This window comes from Acyrthosiphon pisum, chromosome A1 (assembly GCF_005508785.2).
Source record: "Acyrthosiphon pisum isolate AL4f chromosome A1, pea_aphid_22Mar2018_4r6ur, whole genome shotgun sequence".
Classification (NCBI taxonomy): domain Eukaryota; kingdom Metazoa; phylum Arthropoda; class Insecta; order Hemiptera; family Aphididae; genus Acyrthosiphon; species Acyrthosiphon pisum.
In genome coordinates, this window is record NC_042494.1 from 41,991,317 (window position 1) to 42,004,264 (window position 12,948).

Here is a 12,948-nt window from a genome sequence, read left to right on the forward strand (position 1 = left end):
GTAAAATTCCAAGATAAACACAAGTACTATCTCAAGTCCGCGGAGGGAACTGATATCGAAAAAAGAAAAAAACAAGATCTATATGCGCATTACGTCGTATGTGTAATACGTACGAACGAATACATGTATAATAATAATAAAATATTGTATACACTATAACACTATATTACACCATCACTATCCTAGTTACAAAAATGCATATCCCCCCAAACCGATGCCAAATTATGCGGCGACCTCGTTTATTATACAATATTATAGACTATTGATCCCCGATTAATATTCTAAAAACATATAATCGTTGTCTAATAACATCCAAAATTCAAAAGTATTTCAAAAGTCCAAAGCGTATTGTACAATATTTTGATTCCGCACGAAGATATTTATTTTATGTTACAGCACTGTAGTGCAATATTTAGGAGTAAAATATAATATATATACATAATCATACAAATACGAGATATTGAAAATACGAACTTTTTCATAATCAACATCAAATATTCAGTATCGAATTGATTATTATATAATATGACCCTAGGTATCTACTTATATGTTATTTATTTTGAAAATTTTTGTATGTCTTGAAGTTGCTCATTTAATCAATATTTCAAGTTCTTACATATTCATTTTTGACCTCACAAATTGGTTTTGTTGAAAACTTTGTTGAAATTTCCAGTGTTTCCAAAATTGTTATTATTTTTCTCGAATATTTAAAGAGTTCTTGAAATTTTTACTATTTACTCCCTTTAGTACCAAAGTACTAACTAGATCCAAATTTGTACCAGAAACCACTTACAAGACCTAAAGTTGAAGATATTAATTTTTACTGCTTCAAAAGTCGATGACAGACAAAAAACACACACATTAAAAAACTATTACATTCACCTTTCCGCTCAGAATCTAAAACAATATTTTATATCTCAGACTATAAAAAAATACATGTAAACATTGTAACATGAGCTATTACTAAAATACCGTTAATAGCTTAAGTCTGTCTGACTATATTGAATACACGTAATCATTTTTGTGTTGAAAAGGTTAATGGAAAAATTTAATACAGTAAAAAATATTACACATAGGTAGGTACTTTGGAACACTATAATTGTAATTTGTAAAGTTAATATCAAAACCTCACTTTCGCTCTCACTTTAGTCGCACAAGACTTAATTCAATAATTAAGACATAAGCCATGAGTGTAAATGTGTAATAGCCTAGACTCAGTAGACTCTAGGTAACCCCAATACCCCACTCCATAGAGACATTAAACTTTGTTTTTGAATATATATATTACTACCTATAGGTAGTTCAACCAAAATTTGTTGAAGAAAATGTTTTTAATTTAAGAACTCTGTACTGCAGTTATATTGTGGGGCACAGACAATCACGATTTAAGTTGGCATTCTCTTAAACCGTGCGTACAATACACGAAGTACATATTTCGTTAGACCATAATAATTTATTTCTCAGGGATGTTCAACGAAAATATAGTAATAACTATTAACTATACTAATGATAATTATTAACATTTATTAGCTAATTTTATTGTCGATATAGAGAAATTTCATTTGATTATACGATCAAAAATGGATTAAAAATGTATAATACATATTTATTAATACATAAAAGGGAAAGGATGCATTGAAAAATAAACAAACGACAAACGATAGTCATTATTTATAGGAACAAAACGATCAAAAAAGTGTTTAAATTGTGATCGTTAGATAGCTGAAATTGTATTTTATTATTGGCATTAATGAACTGCATCGGATCGAATATTGACGTACGTTGTCTCTTGTTTGTTTCAGTGCAGCACGACGGTAAAAAGAAATTAAACGAAAAAAATCTCACCAGCGCGATGTTGCAGTTCCTGTATCATAGATACAACTATGCAAGTGAATTTATTGCAATTTATAAGTACACTAGTATTTATTATAATTTATAATGAACGCATGCAATATCCGGTTAAAGTGGCGTTATTTTAAGTTTTTTTTTTTTAAAAACTAGATATATAAATAAATTGTAATCGCAGTCATTAAACAAAAATGCTTATGAAAGTAAATCTCCATAGCGCAAGTAAATCCAAACTATCTAATAACCCTAGGGAAGCCACTGTTGAAATATTATAAGACGAGAAAAAAAATGATCACTCTCCCCGGTAAAATGACGCCCGAACCGATGCGGTACGACCGTTCAATGTAAAAACTATTAGATATTCGTAACACTATATAGCCGACCACCCGAAATGTTCGCAAATTTCGCCCGATTTGAGCACAGTTTATAAGTGTGCACAGACACCGCGGGAATCGCTTGGAAATTAACAGTAATCAGAGGAGATTCATTGCCAACGGTTATAGACACAATATAATAACCGTCAGCCGCAGATATATATTATAATAATATTATATACAGGTAATCGATATTTCGCCATGGCGATGGCGGCGGTTGGTCGTGACACGCGGACAGGCGCATTTCACACACTCACACACGTCATGCACAGTATAGATAGGTACGCGTCACGCGGCGGCAGATTAAAATCTCATCGTATACGGCGCTGCGATTATTCCTATGTACGCACAACTTTGTCGTAGGTAGATATATAGCGGTAACAGTGATACTATAATGTGTACAGTACAGAGTATATATATTATAATATAGTGGTTACCGTGGTAGTGCGACGCGTCTCGGTATAATAACAATAATATTATTATTATTATTATATTGTAACGCGTGCGTGCGCGTATGAACGCATTACTACGTGTGCCGCGCATTATCATATAGTAATAATATATTATAATTTATAATATTATTATTATGCGCGTCGCGATATTTATAGTCCGCGAAGGGCAAAATCGAAGGACGGTTACGCCGCCCGCGGACAGTATCACCGGGATTCTCGCGCGGTTGTGCCGGCCATCGCATTTAGCGGGTGGTTCAGAATATTGCAAATTAATTCAAAAATAATAATTTCAAGTCAGTAGAACATCGCGTGTGTTTGCACTTTGCACACCGTAATACCGCATACCACACATAGGGTGCCATGTATATAGATGTCTATGTCGTGTGTATTAATATGATGCGCCGAAGTGATCCGAAACTTATATACTATAAATTATAATACTTGTGACGAAATACCGGAGATCCACATTTACCGTTTACCATCCTGCACTACAATAGAACCACGCTTTACCGAATTTCGTAAGTTTAAGCTATATTTAACTACCCATCGAATAACGGTAACCAATGGGTTGTTAATTATCGCCTATAGGATGTCAGAATATGTCTTTCTCATTTGGCAGTTGCTACCCCAAAAAAATATTGATAGGGCAAACCAATTATTTTAAACGGGTCAGTAAATTGTGTTTAATTCCCCCCCCCCTCCTCCTCCTCCTCCTCCTCCTCCAACAATAAGAGCCAAGTCCCATTTTTATTATGATGAGTGGTATTATACCTCCTTGGCTTTTATATAATTATATAGATGATTTATAATTTATATAAAAAGGTGTAAAGGTATACTACAGTGTGTCAGTGTTCATAAACAATATTATATATTATGTATGTGGTCTTAAACTACGAGTTCCTATTTCGTTTATAATAGTATATGTGCTCAGTGATCACTTTCAGCGATAATAGCCAATAGGATTCGTTCACCAGGATCTATAATATTAATATACCACAATACGAAACTATAATGCGTTTATAAATCATATAATATGTATATTATTAAACTGAATCCCCTCATTTTTTTCACTGTGAAATTTTATTATAATAATATAATATTATATACCTTGGTGCCAACGGATAACGGCAAACTATTTGATCTAATTCAAATTTAATCTCGTGGCGTAAACTTCCTTTTTACAATCTGCATCATACCTCAATGGCTGTAACGTACCTACGTGTATAATAATACTTAACACCTGTGAATTTGCTACATCACAGTCGTGTGATAGTGTGAATATTGTATATTATATGTTTATTACTAAAGTAATACGTATACACTAAACACTAAGAAAGTAGTTACAGTATACACATTACACATAATATGTTATATACTTATATTATTATATTATATGCGGCAGGGTGTCATTATTTGACGATCGGACAAAAAAGTTAAACACAATCTCCTAAAATGGTACCGGATAATTCTTCTGGGTGCAAAACTCTCATTGATTTATTAATCTTTGTATTTATGAGAGAAAAAATTTGAACACAATTTATTGTTAAATATCACGATGAAGGTTTTTAAAAACTTAATTTTTAAAACTATGCTCTTGAAATTTACTGTATGATAGATTAAGAGTGTTTGGCGTACATAAGAATCAACCTGTATAGGTATTGAAATATTTTATTTAAATGTATACTGTGCTCGGTGTGTGGTGTGCCATTAGTATTTACAATACATACCTATGGCTTTAATAAAAAATTAATATCTGTATTTATGCAACACGACAACCCTCTTACGAATCTCGTTACATCCACCTGCCGTGTTCCACGATGGGACTTGCAGACTGCTGCAGTAGGTGTGTATTAAATCAAATTAATTAATAATAATAATTAATAAATTATTAAAAAAAAAAAAAAATTATAAAAATTAACGCGCGTATCACAATGGAGACACATTTCATATTATTGTAATAGTATTTTGTAACGAAACAAGTTTAAGTATAAAATATACTTCAATTGTTAATTGTTATTTGTTGCGTATTTTCAGTACGGGACGCATACAAAAAATGTCTGTTCACACACATAATAATATATTATACGATGATGATATTATTATACAGAGAAACAAATAAATATCAATTTGTTACAAGGACAGTGCGCTGCCGTCGTCCATACTCAGTACTATCATTAAGTCTATTGCTAATGTATAAAATATAATCAAATACCTATATAATGTACCCATGGGTAAATACGAGAAAATTGAGGACTCCACAAAGTAGGTAAGTAAGTACCTCCTATAATCTATTTAACAGACAACTGCTGCAATAATCAGAAAGGTAAAACGATTGGCCACGGAGGTTTAACTGGCTGTTGCGCATGTCCACCACATCCGAACAAAAAACTCGATAACATGAATTAACGCTTCGTAGTAGCTAATTATGAGAACACACAGCAGTTAACGTTTAATGTATATAAATATAAAGTATGTACGTATGGTTACGTTTGCAAATAAGTATAATTACAAGTTACAACTTAAAACACGTTTGGGTACATATTATATGAATTATATACACAGTATGTGTGCATAATATGCGATGATATACCGATAGTATTTATCTATTTGCAGTCTCAAGTGTATAATGATTGCGTAGCCACCAAATATTTAAATATCTGTGAAAATCAACATTAAGAGTCCCCTCGTTTAACGATCTTAGCCCTCTCCCAAAGACGTTGACAAGCAATATGAAAAATATGATTAAAAATATTCAACCCGTAGCAAAGATTTTTATTTGCTGTAAACATGCTTTTAATATATTTTAATATTTTCCGTATAATTTGTATATTTTTTATATTACGCTACTGCCTTATAATGAATTTTTCTTTCACCCCGTTGAATTTGCACACTGCTCGATTATACCATTGTCAACCTCAATAATTTAATAACCCTTTATAGGTTTATAGTATACGACAATACGCGATCTACATAAGTATACATTATGAATAAATAATATATACTATCTACCAAAATAACAATACATATTATTAGGTATATGTCCAATTTAATACTGAACATTTATATGTCACAGGGATATTTTATGCTAAGGTTTTATTTGGATTGTCCATGGCTATATGCACAATATATGGAACAAGTTTACTTACTACGTCCCTTAGGAAGTTAAAAAAAAGTTTTTGTAACTCACGTATTTTATCGAGTTAAGAACGATGGTGCAATTATAAATTGTCACTAGGACTTCGTTTCGAAGTTATAGCCATTTAAAGTTTATCATTTATCACAGTTATCATGTCTAGTCGGTGCTTGTCGCATGCAGATAAGTGATAACATTTTCGTTAGTATGAAGTCAAAAGTTCACAGCTACGTCGCCTGTCTTGTGGTGTGCCTTTTATTGTACTCTGCAGTTTGCTTGCATGGTCGCACAACTCTACGCTCTTTCGTGAGTTAGATGGGAAATCAGCTCCAAAACCCCCATGGGATTGGAAATATTGTCCACCTGATGGTGCGATGTGATTCTCGGGGGAGGGGGTATCTATCCATCGGTACACCTTGCCAGTTAAATATATGAGAACTAACTGCAAGTAGTCTCTCCCTACGCCTACTAACTTTGGTTGCAAAACATCGAAATATCTATGGACTGTATATACATATCAACATATTATGTTATGACCTATAAGTTATAACTATATATAATTATAATTATGATGTACTAATCAAATGACTTATCGGCAGTCTGCATACACACACAATTATGCAACACTCGCCGACGGCTGATTCCCGGGAGAAATGATAAACTTTTATAATGGCTATTGGCTATAAGTATTAAGTTTGAAACGAAGTCTAAGAAAAAATTTATATAATTGTACCACCGTTCTTATACTCGATTAAGTTTATACATACGTTCTAACAATTCTTTTTTAATTTCCTGATGGGCGTGGTCAAGTAGACTTTATAGCAGTGGGTGTGTGTGTGTGTGTGGGGGGGGAGGGGGTGTTATTAACCTTTCTTTCAAGTACAGTATTCTTGTGATTCACTAAATGTCTATTTGTATGTATAATAATGATATAATTAACACTCGAGGCTGGGGTGGAAAATTCAAACTAAAGAAATAAATAACAGTAATATTATTATGTACTCACGTAGTGTAGATTATCAGTCTTTTGGTTGAGCCTCAGGTCGACGGAATTCCAGTTGTCCACCAGAGCTTTGTTGACGCCAACGCCGTCGCCGAAACGCGGGTCCAACGCCAATGGTGACTGATGGGAAATTACCGAACCGTTGCCGGTTGGCGATGGGTTTACATCGTCTGAACATAATCCCGCGTCACCACCACCACTGGAGGTGGTGCTTGTGCTGCCGGTGCTGACGGTGCCTCCGCCAAACGCGGATGAGTACCCAGAAAAGCTGTCACCACTGCCTCCACCACCACCACCACCACTCGCAGGCTTTCCGCGGCTGTTGGTGCTACTGGTGCTGGTGCTGCTGGTGCTATTGCTACGGCACCGGCATCGGGCGCAATGCCTGCAGCACTTGACCCGTGGTATGCGGTCCGAGTCCGCGGAGTATCTGAGCACGCCGCCATCGGCGTGACCTGGCCACACCGGCCGCGGTATGCAGTACTGATGCACGTCGATGACACCCTCCTTGATGGGCGACAATAGCCACGGTGCCGACGTTCTTTGTACCGGACTACCCGACGATCCGTCCGACGACGGTGGCGTCGTACCGTTCCTCAGACACTTCGTGGCCGGCGGCGAACCCTTGTCCAAGCTTGAGTGGTCCGAGTGTGGTTGGCTGTCGTACCCAGAACTACCACTCTTGTTCTTCCACGTCTCATTATTGTTGTGGTGTACGAGCTCGTCATCCACATAAATCGGATTTATTCTGTAACAGCGTAAACATGAAATACAATCGGATTCGTCCCTTAGCAATTCCTATAGCAGATATTCATTTGATTTTGGGGGCTATACCTACCTAAATAATTTAGTGAAAAAAAATTTGAAATTTAGTGTAATTATTACCCAATATTAATAATATACCTAATATTATTATATACCGACCATACTATATATTATATACTTCAATCACTCTCGACGACGATTAGAACTAATTATTATCGACATGCGTTATAATGTACGGTTATTCGTCAATAATTGTCTACAATTATCATTATTAATAAGAAACCTAAATTGGAATTATTTAATATTATACACACAATTTGCAAGATTATCGTGTTTAATAACTAGGTAATTAGTAATAACTGTATAATATAATATGTTATTAGATAATCAGGTAAGACGTGAAATCTTTTATAAATCTATTTTCACCGTAGCATAAACCTCTATGTTGGAGCTTATCCACGGGAGATTATTGTATTACATCAAAATTGAAGGGTGGAAATGCAAAAGGTGGTATTGCCAAAAACCAAAATGTTCACAAATCAAGGAAAACGGTAATACATTTTCTGACGACTATAAACATTCAGAATAAGTTTATTTATATGTAAAAAATAAAAACTAAACGATTGACAGTGTCAAAATAAATCTACCTAAATTGTAAACATTGTTTTTAATGCTTTAAAAATTTCGTGTCAGACCAAAACGTGGTATTGCAGGTTTTGAAAAGGTAATGGCAATATCACGTTTTAAAGTTGTTCCTATTTCTGTTGATACAAAACGCATTATTTCCTGCAATACCACGTTTTGAAGAAAAATGCAATATTGCCAATACCACGTTTTGCATTGACATTAAATGTGGCAATATCACATTATGCATTGAACATCAGTTTTAAAATCGATTTTATTCATAAAAGTAATCGATATAATTTAATTCTGACTGAAAAATCGAATTCCTCACATTTTTTTCCATAAGAATCGATGTTTAACTCGATTTTCGAAATTTTGGCAATACCACGTATTGCATTTGCACCCTTCAATTGTACTTATTGAATTCAAATAGTCATGGTTTGTGATTATTATTATTATACGGGGTAAATCGAAAGGGTTTGGTTATAACTAAAAAAAAAATTTAATGGGTATACAATCTAAAATCTTAATATTATTATTGTATCATCCAGTGCCTAAAAATCACGAACCTAATTCCCACACCTAACTCCACTCACCAAAATATTTTAAAATAATAGACCTAGTAGTGTGTGTATGAATTAAAAGTACTGCACACACTTTTAATTTACTACTGCATACTTCATATTTGTTTCTGCACATAGTATGTGCTACTGTGTTACTCTACAGAATTTTAGGTCCTGGTATTATCTTTTGTAATCATATTATATTGAATCTATGATTATATATAGTTAGTAGTTTAGTACTCAATCTAATAAGTCCCATAATAGTTCTGATATTCCAGAATAATTTTAAAGAAATTATCAAGACACTTATATTTAGTTATAATTAATCCATATTATACGTTCTATTTTAGAAGATAAGTACCATTTTTTTTGTTAAGAATATAATATAATATTTATAATAAATTATGACTTAAATTGTATAAACTTTACAGTACCTATAATGAAATACGAATATATAATGAATAATACCCGGATGGCGGATTGTATTACTTATAATATTATATTTAGGTTTATGATCGCCGAACGGAAAGTACTTGTTAATAACTTTATGTCTATTATTCTGCACTAATAATTTTTACTTATGTTACCTTTAACAAATGATAGTTACATGTTTTTCCTGTACTAATAACATACCTAGTTCAAAAAAATTATTTAAGTTGTTCTTTAAATGTATAATTTAGTGAGTTACTTATTGCAACAAGACACTATAGAGTTATATTATACATCTATATTATTCAGTTATTATCTAATTATATTCAAACATCAAACTTTTAAAACGACGTTAGGTATCAGATATCAGGTTAAAAGGCAAATATGTGAGTAAATAATAAAACGTTATTTTGAGCAGATGATTATTTGAAAAGCCCTTATTTTGGTGAGATGTGTTGTCAAATGTAAATTACAAGCACGAGTGAGATTTACTAATTAGTAATTAAAAAATAAAACAGGATTGACAAGTCTTAAATTAGATTAATAATAATTTGTATTCAATAATAATATTAGGTATCTATTATAAATTACAATATTAATTGTGGTATATTATATTTCATTGACGATTGATTGAGAAACAAATCTAGAAAAAAAAAACTGTTATATACTAGTCTTGTAACACACTCCATGTATAACTTTGTAAAAGCCGACTGGCGTTAATTCTAATAAAATAAAAAAAAAAAAAATAAAAAACCGTGGAATTTGCTCCTGCTTTTTAATAGGTTTGTGTAACTTTTCATTGGGATCATCACTATAATAGTCTAATGGATATTGTGTTAAATTTTAATTATTACAATTGTATAAACATACAAAAAAATATTCTAAAAGAATAAGGAATAGGCTCTGCATCTATTTTTAAGGATGGTTTATGTTATATTACATGTATATGAACATTTTTCAAAGGATAAAAGTAACAAAATAAGTAATGTGAGAAATGTTTAAAATTATAATATAAATATTTTTTGAATTACAAAAAATTCAAAATAGCTAAAACAGCTAAAAGAGTGAAAATCAATATTTTTCGTTCAAACTTTGCATAATATCCAATTTTTACAAACTTTAGACACTTACAAAAAAATAATTAAACTAGGTACCTAAGTTTTTTTTATATTGTTTACATTTGTATGAACAACTTACCAAGAACCTACTTATTGTAATACATTTTTCAACAGAGAAATATAAATAAATAAAACTACAAGAAAATATAAAATATATACTAATAGTTAATAAAAGAGCAAAATTATATTATTATTTCCAAAAAATGCTCTAATAGGTATATATTTAGTGAATATATTTGGTGAAAATTTTAAATTTTTACGATTATTCTTTTTTTGAATATCATAAAACGATAGTGATTTTATGGAAACTGGTGTTGCCATTAATATTCCGTTTCCTGATGATTTTTGTTAGGTTATAAAATATTAAGAACATTATTGTAAATTTCCAATTGTTGGTGCTTTTAGGGGGAAAAGGCATCAACGATCAAATGGTCTACCTGAAACCACACAAAATGTTCTAAATAATATATTGCTCCAAACCAAGATGATAGACTAAACATTTTTTTCGTAGGAGAGTAGGTAAAAGACACATGATTGTAACTTGTAAGTATTATATTATTATCAGTACATAATCCACTAGTTCATCACTCCACTAAAAAAATGTGGTTCGTTCAATTATATAATTTCTATTAGGTAAGTAGTTGGTACCATAAAATTATAATTTGATGAATAATATATTCTTATTGATAGGTACCAATTTATGGACATCATTAAAACAAATTGAGGAATTTTGATGTCAATCGGTATCAGTGAATAATATTCAATCAAAATTTAAAAAAATGTAAAACACTTAAAATAATGTTTTAAAAATATTTTGTTGTACTCGAAGCTATACAGCAATATAATTTTGTACCGAATCAACGATTCAGAAAGTTTTTTCGGCTGGAGAATAACAATAAAATTAATAATCTGTTATTGTAAAATATCAAGTGTACGCCATCAAATGCATATTACACAAATTAGTATCATACCTATAACCCATATAGGTAGTTCAAAAGTAGTAGATAGCTGTGATAATTACGACCATTCTTAACACATTGTATTATATGCACACAACGTGGCGCGAACAAATCATGAATGAAAATACAATTAAGTTTTTATCGCGGAAGGTTATATTTACACGTACTATTACGTTATAATATTATGTACAAACACAATAAATAAAATCATGCAATGTTAATTTAGTCTATAGGACTGTAATCATCGTCGTACTTAATAGTTAATATAGGTACATATTATACTTAAAATACCCTAGATAGTTGGAAATATTATGACTGTGTACATGGGATGTTTAAACAACAACGGATTGGTTAACATTTTTCAAGGTAAAATGACTTATTTCTACATTTTGTTTAATAATATGTAATTACATATGAATTTACGAACAAATTAGAAGAAAAATGTCGAAAATAATTAAATGTTACGAATTCCACGGAGTTTCTCAAGTTTCCAAATTTTACGATCTTTGATTTAATTTTATATAGACACTATATTTAGTTCAGAAAAAAAAAACAAATCTCACTCTCACCTAATTAAAATTTCAAAATAATTTAACCTATCACTGACTTACGAATAATAAATAATTATTTTTATGGTCATATTAATATTTTTTACATAGTCTTCAAAACGTTTGTAATAGTATACAATTTGAAAACCTTGTAAATATCATCCAAGTCAGACTCCAACAGTGTGTTTTGTGTTACAACATTTATGTAGATTGAAGATAGTTAATGTAGGCTCATCTTAAATGTTGTAACGCAAATTAGATGTTGGGTTATAAGTTCCATTACATTATGTACATAATCTATCATAACATCATCTTTACTAAATTTCAGCCAGATAAAAATGTCATAGACTGAGCAACGACCTTCCCATCAGTATCTATGGTAAAATTTCTCCACACAACTTAAATTGCAGTCACTATCAACTAATTCCGTAAAAGCGGACCATCATCAAAATACATTCTAAAAGATGTAGTAGTAATTATTTAATTTTCTTCAAATCTTTTTTTTTTATCGTTTATGCAATTTTTATAACACCTAATTTGATGAGAAAATATTATAACCTAGTCTCAATGGCCTTTTGTTGCCAGTGGATTTAACAATAATAGAAAAATGCATGTACTTAATACTATACTAAAGTATGATGAAAGAAATCATAACTAGAAAACTACGTTTGTTCACCAAAAACGAATACTGAAATACCTATAATTTTGAAAAAATTTGGAGAGTTATACCTTGGAATACTTTAGTCTTCTATATATTATTATATGTAGGTTTTTATAAACTGAAACAATTAAACTTAACTACCTAATCGGTAAGTAATATTATTATCAATAAATATAGGTATAATTATTAGTATTTGTGTGTGTATACGTAATACGTATGTTATTATATTATATAATACCTTAGATTAAATACACTATAATGTAGTATATTTAATCTATGTTATTTGTTATATTAGATATTACGAAGTCCCATGTCTCTTACAATTTGAATATCCTATTGAATTATGTAATTACAAAAAAAAATGTAACGAATAATTTGTTTTAGCTCCTGCTCATGATTGTAAGTAGGTATCTACGTTATGCATGGTGGATGGTGGTGCAGAATTTTACAGACAGAGTGATAGCCATGATT

At 31.3% G+C, this 12,948-nt stretch overlaps 1 protein-coding gene across 2 annotated transcripts in view; it reads right to left on the reverse strand.

Annotated features, from left to right (window-relative positions):
- LOC100165172 overlaps positions 1–12,948 on the reverse strand; it is an 80,388-nt gene that overhangs the window by 53,382 nt on the left and 14,058 nt on the right. For both annotated transcript variants that reach the window (XM_029487077.1, XM_029487078.1), the window contains exon 3: positions 6,814–7,558. In XM_029487077.1, coding sequence (XP_029342937.1) covers positions 6,814–7,558 — 745 coding nt within the window. The remainder of the gene's footprint in view (positions 1–6,813; positions 7,559–12,948) is intronic.